Raw genomic sequence first — 25703 nt, 5'->3', positions numbered from 1 at the left:
TGCTTTGTTGCAGGTGAAAGGTTAACACCACAAATGATGCTAAGATATGAGTCAAGTACTATTTTTTCATTTTTGAAATAGTGGTGGCTGTGACTTATGACAGCAGCCATACTTTGTCAGTTCACAACACACAAAACTAAGAACTTAAGCTTAGAAGGAATTCTAATCTAACAAACTAAAATAAACAATTGTTCTGTAAGAGCTAAATTGTCTTAGTCACCGTCAAATACCACAAAGACTTCAGATAGGAGCACGTGTAAGGTTTTGCAAGTCAGTTAAAAGATGGTAGGCTTCTTCAAAAAGTATTTAAGGCTTAGTTCCCATTGATTCTCCTCAATACATTCGTCTTAATATAATTGTTTACCCTTGTAAAAAAAACTGCCCGTCGCCTTTGTGAGCTACCCCAGCCATTTGCTGCTTCCAGCAGCTGGCCCCTACCGGTTCTGACCCCCCAATTTGGGCAGGAAAACCAAGTGAGGAAGGGAGGTGTTTCCACCTTTGCCAACTCCACCACTCAGGTGGGGGAGGAGAGGCGAAGCACAACTCGCAGTCCCCACCATCTTGCAGATGGGGGGACCCAGCCAACCAGAGAGAGGCATATGCCCCCCTCCCACTGGAGGGTGGCATAATAGGGGGTGTGGCCAGCCTAAGGAAGGGACCAATTGGTCCCTAACTTTACTTACCTGCAAAGCCCCTAAATCTAGTATTTAGGGGCAACCCTAATCCTTGCCTCCTCAGAAGAACCGACCAGAAGAAGAGAAGGAGGACCGAAGAAGCAGTGCTGAACTAAGAGGAGGAGGACGCTCACTATCTTGGCCCCAACCCTACCGGCCTGTCCCCAACTTGAACCTGCTCCAGGGAAATCCCGGTGTGTTCTGCAGCCAGCAGCCCTCAAGAACCCGAAGGACCTGCCCTGTCTTCCAAAACCAAGACTTTGTCTCCAGTGAGCACCGGATTTGCTCAACAACAGACTCTGGCTCTGGCCAAATCCGCGAGTCTGCACCACTCTGCACCCGACGCACACTGCCTGAGTTTGAGTGGCCCAACTCCACGAGGAGGTCTTCTTGGTGATCCTGACCTGAGGTCTGGTCATCTCTGACCTGCCTCAAATCTCCAATTAACACCTGCAGCCCCTTTCTGGAGGATCCCCCTGACCGCAGCTGGAGCTAGTATGAAAACCCGATGCCTCAAGACACCCCTGCACCCAACGTCCCACAGCCTTGGGTGGCCCAAACGACGGTGTCCCAGCATCCCCAGGCATCCCAACTTACCACTCCAACCGGTGGTCAGCTCCAGAAGATCTTTGTCCCCGAGCCTGCAGTGTTTGCTGCAACTGAAGAATCCCCATTGAAATCAACAGGGCAACCAACGCCAAAACAGCACCCTGCACCCAGCCGCCCCTGCGCCGCTGCCGGTGTACTTTAGGTGCTAATTTGGATCCCCCTGTGCCCTGAGCCCAACACCAGGAGCTTTGCTCCCACAACCTTATGGCCTGCTCATGAGCAGCCAGAAACTGGAGGACCCCTATCCCCGTTGGATAACATTGGGCCTCAGCACCGGCTGCCCTTGTACCGCTGAGGGTGTTCTGAGAGTGCATCCTTGACCCTGGGGGAACCCTAGTTCTAACCCCAGAATGACAACTCACTCAAATAACTACTTACTTGTAAACCAATAACTCAATTTCCTCCCATAGGATTGCATTGACTGCTTTCTTGAAAATTCAAATTGTTCTAAGTATGGAGTTGGTTTGTATGAAAACTTGAAAAACTGCAAATGTACTAAAAGTGAATTACTTACCTTATGTCTAGGAGATGTCTCAGTGTGATATCTAGGCATATCACACTGATTAGCATAAGTAACTTAAAAAGTAATCTAAAAAGTAACATGTGCAGTAATCTGTAAAGTAACCGAAAAGTAATCTCGAATTGTTGACTTACCTGCAAATCAACCAACTGCATTTGAACCGGCACAAATAACTACTTACTTGTAAACTGATAACTCAATTTTCTCCCATAGGATTGCATTGACTGCTTTCTTGAAAATTGTTTTAAGTGTGGAGTTGGTTTGTATGAAAACTTGAAAAACTGCATATGTACTAAAATGAATTACTTACCTTTTGTCTAGGAGATGTCTCAGTGTGATATCTAGGCATATCACACTGATTAGCATAAGTAACTTAAAAAGTAATCTAAAAAGTAACGTGCACAGTAAAGTAACTGAAAAGTAATCTCGAATTGTTAACTTATCTGTTATTCAACCAACTGCATTTGAACTGGCATTCAACTGTAAATCACTGCATAAGATTTTGCAAACTATTATTTCACTTCCCTTCTAGAAATAAAATAACGAAATCATATTTTTTATACATACAAATTGGTCTGAGTTCAATCTTCAAGTGTGTGACATCATTTGCTGCCTGAGTGTGTACAACAAATGCTTAGCACTACCCTCTGATAAAGCCTTACTGCTCGCCCACACTACCACAACTAGAGAGTAAGGTGCCAACTACTTTTACCTCTGCCTACCTTTGGACTCTGTGCACACTATACCTCATTTTGGTATAGTATATACAGAGCCAGCTTCCTACAACCCTTTTTAATGTTTTCCCTAATGTATTAGTGCCTAGTTTGCTTTTCCTAGGAAGCAATTGCTGTTCTTATTTCAAATAGTTTATTCCACTTCCACGTGCAGTAGCGCTTTTCTGCATTGAATCTAAACAGTGGAGTTTTATCTCCCCAAGTATCGTACTGGATAGATTGACTCCTAAAATGTCCGCCACCTCTATTCTAACCTCCCACCGTACGTACAAGTCACTGGTTATGGTGATATTATATGAGCTTGCTCTAGAAACTTCAAGTGAAGCCCCCGCTAACTCTACTCACCAGAATATTCAAATTCTCATCACGTGCTTCTGTGCGGTAGCCACCTTCCATTAAAAGCCCTAATGCTATAGTGCTAACTGTACACTCCGAGTGCTTGGTTTATGGATGCAACAGTGAATAATATATGAGGGTTACATTGCAAAGTATGTGAAAAGATTTCAAGGAAATTAAGTGCACGATAAGGTAAAGTGGATTTTAACTTACCATGTGTCCAAACATCACAAAATCATGAGTTCTAACTTGGGAAGTTGCATAAAACAGCCAAGGGCTCTTTGAGAGCACATAAGCATCTGTTGCACTAACAAACTGTGGGTAATGAATGCCCCGCTGCAGCAAATGACGGCAAGGAGAAGTATGCAATGATGCCCAGATATCCTGGAACAGAGGTGGACAGGCAATGCAATCTGCTTTTTTAATGGAATCCACAAACTATGGTAACAAGTGGAATCAGGTGTACAAAGAGAGCAGACGCAAGACGGAATTTCTTTGGTAATTTCGAGATCAAACCTGGATCATGCATTTAATGAAAAAGACTTGGGGTCTCTAGGTACAATTTTAGTTTCTTCACATTTTCTTTCCGTGTGCCTTATCTGATCCGTGCCAAAGCTTACAGGCATGTATCCTTGGAATCAGTTTTTTGGCAGTTTAGTAGTTCTGGGGCGAGAACCAGATTTCCTTCACAAAATAGACTTTAACTTCTCGTGCACCTTCAGCAATGGAGCAATCCATCTGAAATTATTACACTTTTCTTGGTCACATAGAACTGCTGGACCCTCCACCCCATGAAAGCACCCAAACTGTGACAGATTTTTCTACCTGAAAACTAGTAACTTAAAAGAAAACCTGTTACAAGATCTTTCTGTAACAGATCATCTATTTCAGGCTTCTTGAGCACCGCAAGTTTAAAAGATATGCATATTTGGAGTTAACCTGTAGAGGATAGCCTTTTCGTTTATTTTCATAACTTTTATTTTTTTTGCATTTAACTCTGTGTTTTTGTTCATCAGCTGAAAAAAGATTTCCCTATAGCTGTTCCAAAAAGCACATTATACACCATTTAGCCTAATTGGAATCAACCAACTTACGAATAGATTTAACTGGTGATGTACCATGAGAGTTATGTAGTGGGGTTAGAATGTATCCCCTGAAATGCAATGTATATCATAGTTCTAACTGTATCAGTGCATTAACTTAATCCATGATGGTGGTAATGTTTCCGTGCGAACCTAAAATAAGCTTTTTTGCTTTGCATTCTGGACAAAGGTCATCCTACTTTGTAATGCTCTGCATGCCACTGGGGGCTGTACTTATTAATTCACCTGTCTCCATATATTTATTTGGCCTCTTTGCTCTCTTCAACTTGTTGTGCTGTTGCTCTGACTCCAGGGCTACTTCCATGCAATGTTCTCTTTGTAGCTCAATTTTCTTCTTTAATATTGCAGGAGAGACAAATGATTCTCTCCATACTTACCACCTTCACCTCTCTTTCTCATTGTGCATCAACAGCTGATGTTTGCAGCAGGAGGGGCAATTACTGCTTTTCCTGTATGTCAACGGCACTTTACTAGTGCCTCCCCCTAACAAGGCCAGCTTTCCTGATCTCGGACTGTGTGTCCTTCCATGACAGATCTGTCTGCAGTTTGGCTCAGGCATGAATGATCCAGTGCTGAATTGTGCATAATGTAGCACCTCACACTTCACATTGATGGTGGCATGCAACAGCAGACTTGCTGTGTTTAACACTTTCTTCAGGTCTACCAATCTGGACATTTGTGTTGCATGCAAAACCTTCAGTCATGTGCTTTACTGTCTTTTTCTGTAGCGGGCGTAGACGTGACGGATGAAAAGCTGGACGAGATGTTGGAGACCGGCCAGTCATCTGTCTTCACTGCAAACGTAAGGGGCAAGTGCTGGGTCTTACTTATGATGTCTTTCCATGCCTCTGTTTGCACATGATTTCATTCCCGTCTCAACCAATGTGTGTAAGTTTGCTGTGCTTGATACGTATCCCAGTCCCCATTTAAATAGCATGGTATTTCTTGACTGGGATCAGAACCATAATGGCATGTAAAACTAGAAGAACAATGAATACTCATGTTTTAATATATATAAAAAAAGAGCTCTTAATTCACTTTATAGACAAATACTCATCTTGAAACAGTAATATTAAGGAAATATACACAGACTTAAAATGTGACGAATGTTACAGTTTGGAGTAAGCAAATGAGAAGGTAAAAAAACAAAATGGAGACCTATTCCAATTTTCAACGTTTAACTTGTGAATAAGACAGAGTGGCACGATTTTCTGGTAGATCTGATGGCCTGCTATGTGTTTTCAGGAGTCGTAAATTCTCCAGTGCTCTCTGCCATCAATTCATGGCAAACAAAATTTCCTTTTAGATCCTTTTACTATATACATTTAGAATGATAGAATACTTGTGCATACGTTGCTTCAGTTTATGGCAAGGCAAAGCCTGGATAAACACTTGTTAGGCTATTAATATATGTATTCTGCAAGGATTTTTCCCCATTTAAGGGTACATGAAACAACATTTGCTTAGAGAATAGCTGGTTATACCACCGTGATTCAGTCTTCATTTTTGGCGCTCAGTGTTGGTACTGATTGCAGTGTGATTTAGGTGCTTCCTTAAGAGGGAAATGTTGTGGTGATCAGTTTTCAGAATAGTACATGAGACCAAACAAGGTAAAGGGAAGACTTTTCGTGGGACTTAACGTGTTGCTTATAGAAGCTTGAAGATTTGAGGCAAATATCCTCATTCCTGCACATGTTTATTAACAACAGAGTGTTTGTGAGAGTTTAGGTTCTGTTTAACATGTTGGTCTTTAAGATTCAACAGATCTCTTTGGCATGTGTAATAAGCTAACAAACACAATAACTGGGCTTAACCAGCTGCTCTCCAGTATGACAGATGCAGGCAGGTGTGTGCTGCCCCCCCCCCTCCCATTTTCGGTTGTCAGCAGTATTCTGGGAGTCCAATCACAAGTGTGTTCTCATAGTCTTTGTTCAGTGCAGTAAATGATCATTGGTTGGTTTCAGTAATAATGATTCTTTTGTTAATTATCTGACTTAGTTGAATATAGGGCTCTTAGCACGTTTTTGTTATGTAGATGTAATTTGCTGTTGGGTGATAAAAATCTGCCTTGATTTAGTCTCCCTCAAGACACCAGAAATATGTGGAATATAACCAACACTGGGTGGTGTCTCAACGGTCAGCCACCATCTGGATGCCTACCATTTGCCTCGCCGCGGTTGTGGTTAATCCATTTGTAATGGTGGCATGCATTCATGCTACAGAGGCACTGAGAAACTCAAGGCGCAAGACCCAACAAGCAGCACTGTTGGCCCCACAATACCAGAAGCAAATATTTTGTGTACCTGGCACCTCTCTACCTGGCATCCTTGCAGAAGATCCAAGTGATTGGATACCAGTTTCTAGGAAATTAATAAACCTCCACGTGGACCCACACAGAAATTTGAAGCTGCCTATATGTACAACAGTCTCTTTCAGCCTACAAATAGTACTCCAAGACCAAGTGGGATCTGAGAACTTGAGCACCTTCCCTTCCTGACTACCAAGAACAACTCATTCCTCCAAGCAGCCAGATAGCAACAATGGACACAAGGGGTCAGCTGTGTCTGTGAAGAAAAACATGAAGAACAAGGCTAATGGTGATGCAGTAGACAGGTCTTGATCCATGGTTGCTCAAATTATTGAAACAGAGTTCCAGAACATGTTGAACAGTTTGCCAACACAAGTGCAGTAGCATACATGGAGGACGCAGGAAACTGTAGCCATTAGTGCAGTACTAAACAGTATATACTATGAGATCTTTGCACATAAGAACAATTGTTTGCTGAGGGATTCTAGCATCAATAATGTTTTTATCTTTCACAGGGATTATGTTTTAATGTTTTTCTAAATAGCTGTAAATAGCTGAAGCTTTAGATTCAGCAAAATTCTGGTAATTTCTCAGTTGATGTATGGGAAGGTGTGATGTTGCTGGTTTTACTTTTTACACTTGCTGGTGGCTGTTTTGGTGGTTAAAAGATCTGTGCTTGGATTTTGAAAATGCAATCAGGCATAGCACTTGGGGCTTGTCTTTCTTAGCATAACTAAGTTGAAAGCTGTGCTAGCGAAATGACCACCACAAACAAGTAAGTAGAGAGATTCATTGAGCACCCCACAACAGGAAACTGCTGGCACTATCCCTCCTAACATCTTAGAACATAGAATACAGTTTAAAGCACAACCAAAGGCTAAACAATCATTAGCAAGACAACACATAGCAACATTTTCTAAAATGCATGAAACTGAAAAAAGAACTTCAATCACTTACTTGCACATTACTACACACCTCTTTCCTTTATCAAAAACAAAAAATAAATAATGAAAGAATATTAAAATATTGAATAATTGAAGCATGACTATCCCAATATTAGTCATGCAACGGTTCAAGACCTAATAAAGTCATGAAATCGTTTTGGAATTTTAACATTTCGTGAACTTCTCAAATACATTTTTTTTCATTTTGCAATGGCGAAGATAATGAAGACGAGTTTGAAGTTGCCAAACATGGTGAGAGATTGTGATCACCAGGTAACAAATAGGCTCTGAGATCAGAAGAATATACATTTTTCTTAACCATATGAATTGCAAAATTGGCATATGACAAATCTTCCAAATAAGAACATACATTTCTTTTTACCATGGCAGAACTAGAAGCCCCCCACCCCCAAAAATAAGAAAAGTAGATGTCTTACCCACTCTTAACACTTTTAAGAATCTTGAATTTCTTTTTGAAACATGCCACAGAACTTTAATTGGAGCCCATTTCGCAGCCTGCAACATATTAGTCTTGTAAGATTTCAGATCTTTATTTCAAACTTTCTTATACTTTGTGTTTATTTGAAGCATTATCCTTAGCTACTCGATAAATATTCCTCAGGTTTATAAGAGAATCATGTCCTATAAGCCATCATGGGTTTGAACCATGTGTTGGTGTCCTTCCTTTAAGCAAAATAAATGGTGAGAATTTCATTATGCCAAGAAGTGTTCAATGAAATAACCATATCAGTTCTGCAATATGTTTTCTGCATCAGTCTTAGCTTTAATAGCCAATTAAATCCCTTCCACAAGTGTTTTGTTAAACCTTTCAGCAAGACCATTCATATTGGGTGGATAAAGAGCTGGGCATACATATTTAATACCCAAACTAGCCAAAGAGTTTTGTAAATTCTTCAAAGTAAACAGTAGACCATTGTCAGAAGTAATCAAATCTGGAATACCCTCACTCTGAAAACACACTTCTGAATTCTGAAGAACTTACAAAATCCATTTAAATTCTGTCCTTTTTGAAAATCATTAAGTACCTGAAGCATACAATTTCCCTTGCTCAACGCCTTAACATGATCCTAAAAGGACAATAGTTAATTTCTTCCATTGTTTCTCTGGAAACACTCTCCCAATCTACCCGACCATTTAAATTTGAAAACATTTGTTCAAATATTGACACAAAGAACATCCTTTTTCAAAATGTATATTCTCACAATCCATACGAGGCCACCAGAACATCTCTCTTGTTTTCTTAATAGTCTTTGGCTGTCCAACAAGTCCCAAGTGAGCAATAGAAATTATTATTTTTTCTAACTGCCATGTTGTGTAATTCTCACTAATCTGTAGGATCTGCGCATTTGTTGAACAACAAACTTTGGGTGAGGTGCCTAGACTGATATCAAGCACCCCCGCAGGATATGTTGGCCTAGAGACCATCTAGTTCACACGGCCACCACCAGCCCCCCTAACCGGAGAGCGAATGGTTTCTGGGAACCACTGAACATGACAACCCTGACTCATCAGGGACCGTCCTAACAGATCAGAACCTTTCCACTCAGTCACTCATGCTCTTTTGTTCTCAGAGAAATATACAGACAGCACACATTGGTACGTTTTCAATATATTTATTGAACCAATTTTATGCTTCTATAAAACACATCAGTAGGCCGAAGCAGATGAGTGATTACAAGCACCAAAAGATTAAATAGCAGATACAGTTCCACCATGGTGCTAAAACAGTGTATATATGCATGCATATAATACAAGGTAGTAATCTGGCATTGTCCTACTGTGCAACCCCTACTCTGTGTATGTCTAAAGTGTATGTCGGTGTAGAGCCAAGAATCCCACCACAGAATGATCTATCCCCATTACCTGGTGGGAAAGAATGTAGAACCCTGTTCTGGTCATGAACTGGACACCTCTCACAGAGCTGTCTGACCGCTGTGAGGCGAAGTCTCAGCATGCAGGGATCCTCGGTGTGAACTGAAGTGCCTCCTCCGCTAATACTCTGAGATGCTTATTATTTATAATAAAAAGCATCCTTGCAATGTATTATAGATTAGCAATGTTATGGATATGTAGAGAGCCCTGTCGCCCTGTGGTTGAAGATAGAACAACTTTTGTACATCGTGCCTAAAGTCTTATACTTGGTGTTCGATTCAGCGTCCTAATGTTATGCAAGCCAGATGTGTAAATGGTAGTAGTTTCAGAGAAACTAATCCAACATTGTCACACATGCGAATATATGGATAAGGTCACAGCAGTAATGTTATTATGCAAAAAGAGGACAATGTAAGAAAATGTGCAGCTATATAACATGGGCCTAACTCGGGCACATAACAGTTACAGGTGGAACAAAACATACATCTTTCTCACCTGCCATTTACAATGGACATTTGCTCCTTAACCGTCTAAAAACTTAGGAATTTCTTAGACAAATATTTCTCTAAAAAGCCATCCTTAAACAGTGAATTTCTTATCCGAATTTAAACTTTAAGCACTAGCAGAAGCATTGACAAGGATGTGGAATTCCTAGAGCCCGACGCCCGGGACATATTGTTTGGGGTCAAGGGCAACAAGTTTTCATGTGTATTTTGTCCTTGGGACAAGTAGGTCCAATCCCCTGCAGCACAAACCCTTTGGCTGCCAGTTTGCAGTACCACATCATGAATCAGGGAAGGTCACTGTCTGCAGTTAAGGTAATATTTTTGCCCATATGTTAATGTTGTTCAAACTTGTATTTATGATTCATTAATTGAAAGCCTTTATTATTAGGGCGAGCGCCCCAAGTAAATGTTGTAAGCTCCGACTGCACTACTGTCAGTGGTTCCAGTATAAAAATGTGTACACGTTTTCAAAGTTTAGCAATATGAGGCTATGTTTAATGCTCCCAGAATGCTCTCTGATTTGATGCAAATATTTGCAGAAGCTTGAAAGCAAGATTGATGATCCTTTGCATTCAATTTAAAATGTTCATTAAAAAAAGAAAGCAGAAAAAAACATTTTGCTAAATTACTGTAAAATTCCAGGTACCATTTCTTTGCAGCATCATTTAAAAACGTGTTGATGAATGCTAGTAGTTCCCAAAACTTTTCATAATGGAAAATCAGTGTAACCAGTTTCAATAAGATTATGGGAAACAAAAATTAACAAGCATTGGCAAAGCCAGACCGTCTGATATTGGTGGTCAGCTGTTTAGTTTTGTCAATATGTAACTTGTTTTGGCATGGTTTTTGTAAAACCTTATTGGTGTGGGAGCTGCCGGGTCCTCACCATTATAACAAACAATGGCGAAAGCAAAACAATTTTTGGGGTCTCAAAAAGCACACACTGCCACAGTAGTTATTGGCACTGAATAAAACTACTTTGTGTGCAGATATGCTCCTTGTGAAAGAGCAAAATGCAGTCACTCACAGTGAAACCAGCCGATACAGAGAGAGAGACAAAATTTTAACAAATAGAAAGGGTCACATTCAACTCCAGACCAAATTAGGGGCCCAATTATTAAAAAAAAGTCTCAAAAGTGCATTCATGGTATATGTCCTTGCATTAAGTGCAGCTATACGGCTTTCGTGAATTCCAAAGATTTTACAGAAGTAGGACAAGAAATAGTACTCCTAGAAAATATTTGTGAATTGCATTTTAGCATGAGCAAATATGCATGTGTAGATTTGCTCATGCGAAAATCTGTGTGTTTTCAGGTTCACTTTCCCTCCAACCACTTTTTTCCCCTAACTCTTAAAGAAGGTTTATGTCTGCCATTGTCAGGAGTAAATTTCCAACATTTCTCAGTATGAGAAAATATTGGAGAAGAGTTGTTGCAAACCCTTAAAACATGCAAGTAAGTAGGTTTGCACAGACTCAAAAGGCCATTCTAACCCTGGAACTTTTGCTTACAACTAAATTCAGCCCCAGTATGTGGATCTGCGGAAACTTGGTAACTGCAAGTATTCAAACACTACTATAGTATGAGTCCTGGCATAATCAGAGAGGCTATATCAGAGCTCTTATATAATGAGAGTGCTGCCATAATTTGTCGCTGCACTACATGGCACCAAAGGGGCAAGTGGATTTTGTTACAGGACAAGTAGATTTAAGAAGCAATCTGCGCCATGGATAAGTAGATATTTTATTAATATCCACACCCCTGCATTGAGTCAATCCTCTTTTCACTACACCTGGCACACAGAAACACAAAATCTTCTGTGATTGCCACAACACAATTTTCAATCCTCTCTGAACTATTATTGCCTCAACTCAGTCTTCAGTGTTCTCTAAACACACAGCCTTGTTTTCACCTGCTGCTAATTTTGTCAATCTGCCCTAACATTTTGTGTCCCTGATATATGTAACAATTTTTTTTATTTTGATACAATTTAGCCTTATAGAAGCCTTACATACCCCATCATTGAATAACCGCTCAACCAAAAGTATGTGATCATTTTCTAAGTGAAATGATTTACCCCACAATTATATTTTAAAATGTTCCACAGACCAAGCACAAGCCAGAGCTTTGTTCTCAAAAGCTGAATACTTGCACTCAGCCAACGTTATTGGTCTTGAAGCAGCAGCAGTTGTATGTTCAACATTTCTCTTGAATTGGCTTAACATTGCACCTAATCCAGTCGAGCTGGCATTAACAGTAACTACATTTGATGCAATACATGAAAAAGGTGATAAATGTAATGTATTTATGATTTCATTTTTTAAAGAAATATAAAGCTTCACTCTGCTTTTGTGCCCAGTCATATTTCAAACCTTCCTAGCAAAGATCTTAATGGCAAAGCAAGATCAGAAATTCTTTTTACAAACCTTGAATAAAATTAACACATACCTTTAAAAAAAGATCTGAGCTGGTCCTTGTTGTCTGGTGCTTGAATATCTTCCGTTGCTCTTAACAAGCCTTTTTTGGTGAAATACCTTCCTTATGAATAGAATGGCCAAGGTATTCAACATCTGATGCTAAAAAAAGAATATCTAATTCAATTGTTATCTCTCTTTGTTCCAGAGTAGATCAAACCCTATTAAGAAGTTGATAGTGCTGCTCTGCAGATCCTTGTACACCAAAATGTCTTCCTGAAACGCCAGTACTCTATCGATTAGCAACAAATAATACAGAAGTGTTTGAACCACTGATACAGCAGAATCAGTACAAACGGCATTCTGGTGTATCTGAAGCACCATCCAGTGTGAAAAAAGTGGTAATGTGACGAGATTCGCAGTCAGTTTAATTTGATAAGCTGATTTTAAGGTCATAGTTGAGGAACATTTTGCTCCAACCAGCTTTGCTAACATTTCTTGGATGACAATCCACTCTAAGTTGATTATTAACCAACCTAAGGACAACATGCATTCTTCGATTTCCTGTTTTCTTTCTAACCAAATTTATAGGGAAGCCCATTCTGCTGCATCAACAGGTTCAATAACCTTTTCTTTACATATCTTTGAGCATTTTAGATAACTCGCCTCTAGCAGAAAGAGGTACATGTCTGAGCTTGCTTGACCAGAAAAGCATTATTTTTTAATTGAATGTGGTGTGAAAAACAAAACTTTGCCTACTTCCTTGTGAACTAAACCTTTATGGCTGTTTAATTAACCTTCCAAATGGTCGTGATTGCAAGGGCTTACTTGAACCACATATACATACATAATCATATATACATCTTCTGAAATGTAAACCAGGTTTTGAGCATCGGGATTTAGTTATTCCAACTGTACCTTAATATCGACACCGTAAAACATGTAAATCATACGCGGCAACATATACCTTTCCTAAAATAGATCTGTGCTGGAACTTAATTTCTGCAATAAAGTTTCCCATCCCAATAATTTTATTTTAACCAAAACTAAATACTTTAACATCATTAGATTTGAATTGTTTGTTAAGCCTATTCTTGTATGTCAAGCTGTGCATAATATGGGCATGTGTTATAGATCGCTCACTAAACTATAACTGGTGTATTCCACTGTTTTAGTTGTTTTTTTTTTTCTATTGGCTCATGTTTCATTCCATCACCTAACTATAAAGTCACTTTAACTATTGGTTTTTAGTGGAAAATCTGTATATATTTGTATTGAGTAATGATTCTGGCTCAAACACTCAAAAGAATTGAAATTAACCAGTTATGCTTAGCGACGCACACAACACACACCATAACTCGCACTATTCACCATTTGTTGTCTTGTTAATTTTGTTTGTTTGCTTGGCAAATTGCTATTTTGAGGATGACTGACAGCGCGAGTTATGATGTATTGTAATTTCAAATAATTTCTGCGTTTTTTCTTTTGTCTTAATACTTAACCTAACTATAAAATACACTTTAACATTTTGCCTCTTTATTGGAAAAAAATAAATATATATCAAAATGTTACTGTTTTAAGATTAGTGGCCTATTAAGCAACTAAGAAATTGGGTAGGCTGACTCAACAAATTTCAGTTATTTATGCAGCTATCCCTCTATTTATATCTTTTTTATAAATTCATTATGCTTCAAATTACTAAACATTCAAACCCGTTCTCGCATTTATAACCCACTGGTTTCATACCTTCATTAACATCTCAATGCTCTTGATTTAATTCAGCTTACTGCTCAAGAAGCTTGCACTCGTATTCCAACAAATTGGCATTCAGGAGCTCCTCACTTTTGTCTTGCTAGCAGAATGTTGGCACTCAAGTTGTTAATTGAAACTCTGTGGTGACGCTGTAGTTGATTACTAGGGAGTTAACTGACAAGGCTGCTGCTGGTGTTAGAAGTACATATTTCACTCTGCATGTCACCCTCATTTACTGACATGGATGAAGAAGATATTTAAGAAGTTATGGATAATGTGCCCCCAATTTAGCTTTCTAGAGCATTTCTATGACAAAAAGAACCTCCTCATTTTGCTCCTTTGCTGCAGTCTCCTCCTATAGGAAATGCATTCAGTTTTCAGCTTTGATTTCATCCAGGTGACACACACACTTATTTCTTAAATACAATAAGTTTGTACTCTAGTTGCTCATTTGACCTCTGTGGTGAAGCCACAGTAGAACACTGGGGTATAAAGTGACAGGCTGCTGCTGGTGTTAGAAGTACATGTTTAACTCTGCATACCAGACTTTGTTTCTGACATTGATGAGAAAGATATCTGAAAATGTATGGAAGGTTTTGCTTTCCAGAAGACTAAACATAATTGCTATAACAGAATGACCTACCTAATTTTGTTCATTTCTAAAGGAAATGCTTTCAGTTTTGCAATTTTGATTTAGAACCTTGGCAAGTTGCAGTAACTCTGGGGAATAAACTGGCAAGTGCTGTTAGAACTACATGTTTTACTCAGAATGTCAGACTTTGTTCTCAAATGTGCTCTCATTTGAGCTTCTAGATTGCTTTCCATTTGAGAAATTCCTGAAACAAATTCTCTTAAACCTGGTTCATGAAATCCCAGCAGAGGGCCATCAGTTTTCACAGGGTTAACTGACCTGAAAACTTACCAGAATACTTAAAATGGGTATACCACCAACAAATTATTTATATCGTGACAGCAATCTGTTATTGCCTTACTCACTCTGCCCCATTATATTTTTATATATCCATTTTCAGGATACAGGTAACGTGTTACTGAGCCTGGTAATAGCTGCCGCATCATATTGTTCATGTTGTGGCCAGCCAATCAGGATTTACTAGTCCCCTTTAAATTTGCCAGTCCTTGCATATCTGGACCCTAATGATCCAGATACATATAATTCAGTAATGCCCAACCCTAGCCCATCTTTAAACTCAAACTTCTCAGAAATTACAGAACGGTTTAACACCAAATCACAAAAGTATGCTTTATGAATAATGTTTTAACTTTTGGCAAATATGGTGGAATTCCATTCAGCCATTTTTTCTGTTTCTGAAAGCAAAGCTTCCTATAGGAAATCACACTTTTGGAGCACCATATTCCCCTTGTTATTGGCCTCTGCTTAATAGATCAGTGCAAAATTTTCCATGAAGGAGCCAAGGTGTGGTTGAACTATTTTGTTCGAGAGCTCTATACGGATTCGTTAAAGTGCACCAAAGTAATTATTGAAACAAAAAACGTTCTTCGTATGGAAACACTGACCTAACTATAACTACCCAGTAGTGACTGCCATTGTGTAATATATAAATATATATATATCAAATATTAGGGGAGGGAATCTGACATTTACAGGTAGATTTCTACTCTATTAAGGTGTGAAGAGTGAATTGAGCATTGTGGCTTCAGTGGTGATGGTTGACTGTAAAAGTCATATGTACCCCAAACAGAGCTCTCAGATGGCACCAGCACATCCATAAAGGCTCCCATTTCTGGTGGTCTATGAGTAGGTACTTCTGGTCCAAGACCTCATTGAAAAATAATGTGGGTCAGGCCTCGAGAAACTACTCGCCCACTTGCTAGGGCAAGTCAAGAGTTTGAGGATGAGCTATATTTAGAGCCTACTTGCCCATTCTGGCAAGCAGACAAAGAACAGGTGTTCTGTTCACTCAGAATGTGAATGAGCAATAAAATGCTTTTAAATCGTGTTTTTATCTTGACACCTCTGCTCTGTGTTCAGACAGAGGTCAGAAGTCAGTTTACGTCTTCTCACAATTACTTTTCTTTACCTGACTGCAGAGTTCCAGGATTTTGTAAAGTGAACTGTCTGGGTGAGTGAGAAATGAAAGGCTGTAGGGTGTCGGGTGTTTTCCCAATACACAATGTTTAAATAGCTAATAAGTGAACTGTAACAAACATTTGAAAAGCTATTTGAATAGATATTTTAATAGATTTTTGTTTTTTTGCACAGCAGAAATGCTGAACACACATATTTGAAGGTGCACCCATGTGAGAATGAAGAAAATGACAGCTCAATAAAATATTTGCCTAGGATCGCACAATTTGAGAATAATTTACAGGTCAATTAAATTACAGTTTATTCTGAGTATCCTACTCACGTTACTAGATCTGCAGGTTTAGTAACATTTATGATTTCTCTAGGCCTATGATTGCAATATTCAGTTCATGCATTAATGGAAGGCTTCAACTGCAATCCCAGCCCTCTGTTCCAAACTCCATTTCTGGTTTTGACGTGACTCGGGACACCCAGCTAAATGGCTGCAAGTTTCCAGTTTTTTAAGGTTGAATCGGAGATTTTTTCTCCACTGCGCTTTGTTGTATTAGTCAGAAATTGCCTCCGGTGATGTGATTAAGGCACTGCAGCTCCTAAAGAAGCTCCGCATATTTTACTGTTCTATTACTGGCACCCTACAATGTGCTTGTTTTACTGCATCTAAGCATCTTAAGACTCCTATTGCACAAGTCTGCAAGCTTCAGTGCACCATTCTTGGTTGATGTTGGAATATTATTGTTAAGGGTTAGCCTCCGGTTCCCCTTTTTGTTTTTGTGGGTTATGCTCTTTTCTTAGTCAGCATTTTAGCAGAAAAAAATGTGCTGCTCCCGAACCTTTTAGCACATAGGGCCTGGACTAAAAGAAACTGGGTTACGGACCGCAGTCCACCTCCTGTTAAGTTTTGTAAGGAAGGGGCATAGACTCCTAGACAATTGACCCACTCCTCTCCAGAGCTTACCTCTGTGGGAACGAGGTTGACTACAGTGTCTAGACAGAAGTCATAGTGGAGCTCCTAGTCAAATTTGACTTCTTGCTCTGACTTTCTTGGGCACAAGTAGATATGAAAGTCTCGAGTACAGTAGTTTAGACAATTGCAACCACTTCCAGCATTCATCTTTGAGTCGTTCAGTGAAACATGACCACAAAATAATGCTTCCATATCGCAAACCAAGGTGAAGAAGATATTGCGCAATCAATTCCTCAAAGCTGATTGACAGAAATAGAAAAAAGATTCTCATCAACTGCTTCCAGAATGTTGACAAAACATTTATGACCAATATCCTTGGTGTCTTGGGGCATATGTATTGCTGCACCAAAGTTGCACGTATTTCTGCTCACAGCTGCAACAGAACATGCAAGAGACTTATACGTCCTGAGTTAAGAACCATCTAGCAAAGATTGTTCTTAAGTTTTTGTGTGTAGCTTCTCGTCATTAATTACTAGAGCTGCTCTCCTTTCTTTGAAGTGAGAAGAATAAACAAGAAAAGTGAAGGAAGAGGACTCACAATGGAGTGGTTTTCGTCACGCATTTGCACCATGTCATTGTTGCACCATCCACTTAAGAGAAGAAGTCCTGAACTGTCACTTGTGAGCAGTGGACTTTTTTTGTTCTATGTGTCAGGTGTTTAAAGGTTAAGGACTACATAGTTTCCTAAATTGTAGAATTCTGAAGTAAATATCCATTCTGTTGTGACATCATCTTAGATGGGCTAATTAGATAGATGTCAATGCCCTAGAGAGTTACTATTTTAGCATTTTCCTGGGGAGCACTTGATGGAATAAATTCACTACGTATTAATCTCTTCTATGTACATTTATTTCTAAATTGGCTTCCTCTCAGCCTTGTTGGCTTTAACTTTCTTCCACTAAAGCACTCCATTTACTGGCTCTCATGATCTCTTTTACCCTGGTGAGTGATCCACTATTTTCTTCTCTTCGCTTCTCCTCCAGATTCTGAAAGACATTGAATTAACAAAGGAAGCACTGAATGAAATTGAAACTCGCCATGGGGAGATTCTGAAGCTGGAAAAGAGCATCCAGGAGCTGCATGAAATGTTTATGTACTTGGCAATGGAGGTCGAGGCTCAGGTGATTCTGACAATGTCTGTCTTACTGCATTACATAGAGTGAAATGCTTTAAAAAGTGCTGCTTCATTAAAGGGGCAAGTCTGCTATGACTGGTTAGGATGAGTTTGGTGGTTAGAGGAGTTATTTACTTTTGCTAATTTTTATGTTTTATGAAGCATGAGTCTGACTCTTGCAGTGACTAGTTTCCTTAAAAACAAGCTGCTCCCATGTGCCCTCATGCACTTTCTCTGCACTAGTATCTGGTTGACATTTTTCAAGTTGGAGAAGTGCTTATTTTCAGTGAATGTAGAACAGGATTTTACTGATGGATACCTCTACCTGCAGTTTCTTCAACTTTTCTGAATAGCTCCAATGGATCCGTTTATTTTTCATTATAGCCGACTTTGATTTCTGCCCAAGTCGTAAACCCATTTATTGGCTGTCTGTACAGGCCAGCTTGTGGGTTTCCTGGTAGGTGGCGCTAGCTCTGTCTCCATAAGGTTGTGAAGTCTCTGGAGCCATACATCTTCACCCTTGTGCACTGATGTCCGATCCTTTTTTTTTTCTGCATCTATCAACGTATATCCGGAGATGCTCTTCATGAATTCTCGCTTTGTTCAACAATTTTTTTCCTAAATCCGAACTGACCAGTGTTTAGGGATGCATCACCCTAAAAAGTCAGTGTTTGTGTTGCTGCTCCTGCCATTGACAGATGTCCATATCTGACCCCCTCGAGGTCTGCCTTTGGTTCTAGGTGCTGAAGTATGACTTCAAACTGTGCACAAAGTGCTGCCTCATGTACACTAAGGCCATTAAGTAGCGAGATGCCTATTTCTTTGTGTCTTGTGCGTGACCAGCCCAACACCAGTCGTGGTCTGCCTCGAAGTGCCCTCTTCTTAGTTTACAAAGTCCTCTAAATATAGGAGGAAACATAAGAAGAGATGACTTTCACTGAGATGTCACTTGCGGTCTCTGCTGACAATCACCTGGATGGTCCCCTCCATCTGTGCAGTTCTATTGCAGCCGGAGCTCGTTGACTTGACTCTTACTCAAAGAGCCTTTGCTGGCAGCATCAGTGTCTCCAGTGCCCATTCCAGGCCCTTTGCACATCCTTAAAACTACTTCTGTGCTGGCAGCAACACTACTGTCATTTCTGCCACCAATTCTGGCCTTCCTGGCATTTCCCCTCTGGTGTGCCTCTGCACCCCATGAGACCGATTGGGGACCCGTTTGGAGCACTGCTAGTGGGTTCGACCTGATACCATTCGGCCACGAAGGTCTCAAGGTATTCCTATGGCGACAACCATAGCTACACAAGGCTGTGTCCCTAGGGCTTTGGGCTCCTCTGTAGCTTTGAGACACGCATAGCAAAGGTCCACCTGATTCTCCAAGGACGTGAGGGTGAGTCTAATGCACATGCTATTTGATGGTTTTCATTTGTTTGGAGATAAGACTGACGTAGGCTTGGAGACTTTCAAGGCAGGAGGGGTTGGTGCCAGATCATTGGAACTATATACAGCAGCCTGATGCTCTAGTAGTCTGAGATTTTGAGGCTTCTTGAAAGATTTTGCCTTTTGCCAGTGTCTGCCCTCTGTGTACAATCAGCAGTCGAACCAGTGTCTGCAGCAGTACAGGAGAGAGGCAAAGGAAAAGGCAGACGGGCCCAGAAACCCTCCTCTTCCTAGTCTTCCTCCTCGTCTTCCCTCAAACCATATTAAAAGGTACTTTAGTTTCCCCTTACTGGGACAAGTTAGAAGGACATATGCAAGTCTTGTAGATCATAGAAAAGGGATATGCCCTTCTCTTCCAACAGGTGTAGAAAGCTGGCTCTCTATATAGTTGGATCACAATGAGATGCACTGTGCAGAGAGTTCAGGCGACCCTTATCGGGTTACAGGGGGTTGCTTTAACATCCCCTCGGCGCTCTATATTTAGGCAGTGTGGTCGAGCAGCTTTAGGCATATCAGAGGGGAGTGTTTAGCATTTGTTGTACACACAGAGTCAATAAATGAGACAGACACTCAATTAAGAAATTCAAGACCAATTTAAAAAAATAGCATATATTTTTATATTCAATCAATCAAAAGATCTTTATTTCTGCACTTGGGCCATAAAAGCAAGTAAAAACATATGGAGCAATGAAAACGTTAAGAACGTATAAAAACAATATATATTATAAAAGTTATCACTCGATAGCACTTAAAATCAATGCAAATGGACGCGGCCATTCGTATATTGGTAACAATGGACAATAAATAAGGTACAGTCAACGATCATAAACATTTCTAAGATCAGGGCAGAAAAACTGAATTCATATGACTTAAGGTAAAAAATTTAAAACAGTTGTGCAAATATAACACACCATTATGTCAATTGTAATCAGGAAACAAATATATCCGTTGATTACAAGATCACCGCCAGCCTCGCTGACGGGGGCAACACACACTTTTTACTAGGCCTGGGCTAAATTTCCGTTCCGCTCGCGGAAATTGCGATAATTTGACATTTTTGCGTTCCGCGGAGAGCGCGAAAATATCAAAATTTCCGCATTCCGCAGCTTAGCGATAATTTGGTTCTTGCAAGCATAGTTTAAGCTATTAGCATTGTAAATGGAAATGCCTTTTATTTATGTTTTAAAAATCAACACATAAATAAAAGGCATTGTCATTTAACAATGGCAATAGCCCAAACTCTCCTAAATGCGAGACCTATTGTATTGCAAATGCTTGTTTACTGTGGCTGTCTGGCATCCAAAGCTTTTATAATTAGTCAGCCACCCTACCTGATAACTAGTGACCGCAACAACTTCTTTTTACATAGCGCTTCTTACCACACTTCTGCCATTTCTAACCTAAGAATATGAGGTTCTACACATGGTACTCAATTTACCAACCTCTGAATGAACAGTCCTCCATATGTTGATTCAAACATTTGCTCCGCAGGTTGCAGCATATGCCTCCAGTGAGAGTTACTTCACAGAGCCATCTTTTTTGTTTGAATGTAAGCTGCTTTGGAAGTTGAAGGATCCAGAGTTGAGGAATGAGACGCCAACTTTTGTTGGAGAATACACATTAGACTTTTTATTGTCTGTTTTTGTTTTCTGCATCATCACCACTTGATTTATCTTCCCTTTAAGGACAACCCACACTCCTTAAGTACAACAAACACCCTGAAAACCCACCCTCACCCATCATGTGCAAGCAATGAGATTCCCTGTGGAGAATCCCTCTCTTGCTGAAGCATAAAAACAGACCGATGTCTGCACAGAAAACATTATGGCAAAGCAATTGGTGCATTCTGTGCTATACAAATATCTAGAAACATAACTTAACACTGGTGAGCTGCGAGAAACTGGGTGCATTTGTTCTGTCAGTTTGAGGATTTGTTGAGGACTAAGAGATTTGGAAATCCTACTGTTATTCAGGGACATATTAAAGATTTTGGGGGCCCTGGGCCAAACGTATTTTGGGGGCCCCATTTCAGAGCAGCTTTAAATTTATGATCCAATTTCAGCTCTTTCATTCCCTCTTTGGCCAGGTCACTGGCATGGCAAAGGCACATTGGTCCAAATTCTAAATGCATTTACATCTAATATTCAGGGATAGTGATGTGCGTTTTCAATATTATGATTCAGCAGCAGTTCACTAATATTATTGCTAATAATCTTAATGACCCTCTGCCATTTCTCATATGTGAGGTCCTGTTTTGATCTAAAAGACACTGTTTTTATGGCTGTCGCTTGGTGCTGAAAAAAACACATTTCTCAGCTAAATGTCTGTAATAGACTCCAGTACATCACCCATGTTAAAAATACATTAAAGGAAAACAGTACTCAAAACAAGCTGTTAAGAATTACTTAAGGCCACCAGGGCAAGGACAGAGCTGGCTCTATGGGGGGTGCCTAATAGGCTGGGGCCCTGGGCCAGGGCTCACTTTGCCCATGCCTTAAAACGTCTCTGCTGTTATGTGAGAAATGTCACTTTTTGTTGAAGAGTTTTTTTTGTGGGTCTATAGTAAATGTAACTTTGTTGGCCCATCGTGTATTTTTTAACTGTAATATATTTTAGATTTAACATGTTTTAATTAATAGCACACTTTACTGTAAAAGTATGTTTTTTTCCATTTATTAATGGGAAGTATGCTGTTAATCTATTTTCGGCATATCTGTACTGCTCTCCTTATTCCTTAAGCTAGTTTGGATAAGTATGACTATGTCAAATGGAAAATTTAAATTGAGATAAAAACAAATTTCTGATAATGCTTTTATAAACGCAACAGGGGAAGGCTCCCAGATTCAAAAAGTTAATTCTGTGGCTAGAAGATTTTTTTCATTTAAAATGCAGAGCTAATAAAATACTGAGACAGAACGGCGAAGGCTTTATGGTGGTAAGCAAGGGTAGTTAATGATCGTAAAGATAGCGGGAAACAAGCAGGTGAATTATACAGCCATCAGGGTAGTGGTTAATTTTAACAAAAAAAGAAAAGGGGCCCTAACTATTATAAGGAACCTGATGCATCTCTGCCGGCTGCCCGGGTTACTGGATGACTGATTCAATCTCATGCCTCTTTCTTCAACTACCGTACACAGACTGTCTCTTTATATCACCTTACAGATGCTCTTTCATCCCTGCTTCCTCACTTTGTCATAGTTGTCTATGTTTCTCTTTTTCCTCCCTTTGCTACCTCTTGCGCTTTTGTTCCAGGCTATGGTATGATGGTGAAAAATAAGTGTCCAAAAACGAGAGCCAGTGGCCTCCGTTAGCAACCAGGGGCGCACTATCCATGGAGACTGCTGTTTACTGTTCCTGCTTGCCGTGGGTGTCTGACAGCCTTTCCAGACTCTCCTTGCTGGGGAGACGCCGAGGAGGTGCTCCCTTGATCCTGTGGACATTTTGATGTTATTCCTCGGGGGAGCAGCTGCTGTGTGCAGCTGCTGGGGACTACGTATACCACAACGCCCTGCCAGCACCTCACCAGTCTACACGTAGCGTTATTTTTTTTATTTTTATTTTTTGAAAAACCTTTATTGCACATAAAAATCAATACAAACATGGGCCTACAACCACCAGGGCCGGCCGCTAATATGTACGTGGTCAACAACATCAAGGAAACAATGGGCCCCCTGGGGCTCCGCCGAATTGACAAAATATTGGGTGCACCTCAGAAGTTATCCGGATACATAAATTTTAGAAATACAAACAAAAAGGAAAAATAAATAACACCAAAAGACAAGGCGGAAACCATCGAAAAAGAGGCGTCTAACCACGGCTGGGGGACCACACAGTACCAACTACACCCTCGGGTGGTCAATGAGGATGATCAAGGGGGGGGGTGGGGGGGGACGGGAGAGCCATAACCATCTACAGGTGAAATGCAATAGTCCGGGAACCTCAGGATCAGGGGGACAAGGCAGCATCAGATGAGTCCACGAGGGGGGGTGTGCAGATGTTCCCACGGTACGCGTTCCACTGGCCCCAAATTCTACCCCATGCCCCTGGCTTACCCCGGGCCACATACACAGTCTTCTCTCTGCACATGCACCAGTCCATGTTCTTCTTCCATACTGACACGGTGGGAGGCCGCCGGGAACCCCAAAGCTGTGCGATGTCCCTCTTAGCAACCATGTTCCCAAGGGCCGCCCACCGAGCCTGAGCCGCATTATAATCGTTAGGCTCCCACACGTTCAGCACACATCGGCGAACCTCAGGCAACAGGGCGACCCCAGTGACACATTCCATGACAGCATGCACCCGGCGCCAATACTCCGCAACCTTACGGCACTCCCAGAGAACATGGAGAAAAGTGGCGCTGAGCCCACAGCCGCGCCTACAGAGCCCGTCTTTAGAGAAACCCATCAGAACTAAACGAGGGCCCGTCACGTAGACACGATGGAGAATTTTAAGCTGGACAAGACGGAGACGCGCGGGTATGGCCACCTCCTTAGGGGAGGACAGCGCGGACTGCCAGTCCTCGTCGTCCAGTTCCACCCCATCCCCGATCCACGCCTCCCGCAGACGCACGAGGAGATCCGCCCGAATGTTTATTAGTTTTTTATAGATAAGGGAAATAGTACTGTCGGGCAAGTGACCGTCGAGTATGCGGTCCTCGAGTGGCGAAGACACAGGGACTGCAGTCCCCGCCCCGATGGCCGAGAGCAAAGCGTGGCGAACCTGAACGTAGCGAAAGAACTCCCTCTCACTCAATTCGTACTCACTCTGCAGCGCAGCGAAGGATTTAACCGCACCCTTCACCCAAAGGTCACCCACTCTGCTGATGCCAATCGTGTCCCAACGCTCGAATCCCTTCGTCGTCCAGAGGCTTCCCAATCTTTCAGACGCAAACAAAGGGGTCGCGCCCGTCAAGCGATCATTCCAGCCCATGGCCACATTCGCAGCCTTCCACAAGCGTACTGCAATCTTAGTGGGACCAGTTAAGGTCCTCCCAGCCGATCGAGAGTAAAGCGCTCTGTTAAAGTTGCCGCCAGGCAACAAAAATCTATCCATGTCGAAAGCCGGATTCGGACCAGGTGAGTACGTTGCATGGTTAATAGCAGATAGCTGGGAAGCCCAGTAGTACCTCCTGATGTCCGGGAGCGCGATGCCCCCGTCGTACCAGGGGAGAGTCAGTTTTGCAAGAGCAATACGTGCACGACCGCCCCAGACAAGTCTCCTCTGTAAGCTCTCTACTTCCTGGAAGTAGGCCGCCGGAATAATATCAAAGGAGTTCTGAAGTGCGTAAAGACACGTAGCGTTATTTAAGCTCGACACAGTCCCATCCGTGGACCGTGGGATGTGCCCCGGCAGAGTCCGGGCCCATGTGTGCCAGTCCACGGCAAACTGAGGCTAGGCCAGGCCGGGGCTGGCCTAGCCTATCCTCTCCTCTTGGCTGACGCATTTCAGTGCATTTTCATTCTTCTGGTAAGGTTACTTGAGAGTACATCTTTATTACATCCTGCGGCAACCATATAGCTAATATCCATCATGGAATACGTAAACTGACCCGAGCCCCTACGGCCAAGAGCACGAACCCAGTGAATCCTGTGAAAGGTAGTAATGTCATCACCAGCTACCTTCCCAACGCCATGGGTTTTGTTGGCACTGAGATTCAGATCACTGAGACTAGACTGGTGGCTACTAAAAGTGCTCTACGTAATGTGATGATTACTGAGGCTGTTGCTCTAACCACAGCCACCGATTTAGATACGGCCGAGTCCAATCGCGGGATTGCACCTAATTCTCCCTTACCCTCCTGCGTGCTCATGGAACCGTTAGAGAGCATGGAATTGCCGCTCAGCCATGAGTTAATCTCACTACCTGCTAATAAGAGCAGACAGCCTGGCAACGATAGGGCTGCCAAGCCTAAACAAGCGCTGGAAGACAAGCGCGGCCTCGCAGTTCGAATGTGAAAGCGAAGCGCAGCGTTTACCTTACAGGAGCGAGCAGCGCCAGGCGCGATAATTGCGAACAGATGGCGCCACAGCTCGCTCCTGCAAGGTAAACGCTGTAGATGCACGAGTACTCATTGGAAACACTGGAGTACATGCACGAGTTTCCCAAAAAGTACGGAGTGATTCCAAGAGGTCACTCCAAAGCAGCAGGCAATTCCTAAAAACGTACCGCTGCTCTCCTGCGAATGAAGGAGGCAGACCCTATACTCCCTATGGGCTTTTTTTAATAAGGGCCTTAAGAACAGCCCCTGCCACACTGGGGGCCTTATTATACAAAGTAACAGGCGTTTGAGTCTGCTTTGCATGCCCTGGAGTACTGTGATATTACAGAA

General features: G+C 41.4%; 1 protein-coding gene across 1 annotated transcript in view; it reads left to right on the top strand.

Moving 5' to 3' along the window:
• Positions 1-25703, top strand: part of LOC146811733 (syntaxin-4-like) — a 390796-nt gene that overhangs the window by 247901 nt on the left and 117192 nt on the right. Inside the window, exons 7-8 of the mRNA XM_085618728.1 lie at positions 4705-4778; positions 17808-17945. Of these exons, the coding sequence (XP_085474854.1) occupies positions 4705-4778; positions 17808-17945 (212 nt within the window). The remainder of the gene's footprint in view (positions 1-4704; positions 4779-17807; positions 17946-25703) is intronic.

Source organism: Triturus cristatus, chromosome 7 (assembly GCF_964204655.1).
Source record: "Triturus cristatus chromosome 7, aTriCri1.1, whole genome shotgun sequence".
Lineage (NCBI taxonomy): Eukaryota > Metazoa > Chordata > Amphibia > Caudata > Salamandridae > Triturus > Triturus cristatus.
Note: the sequence above shows the minus strand (reverse complement) of the source record. Positions and strands in the feature narration are given on the sequence as shown.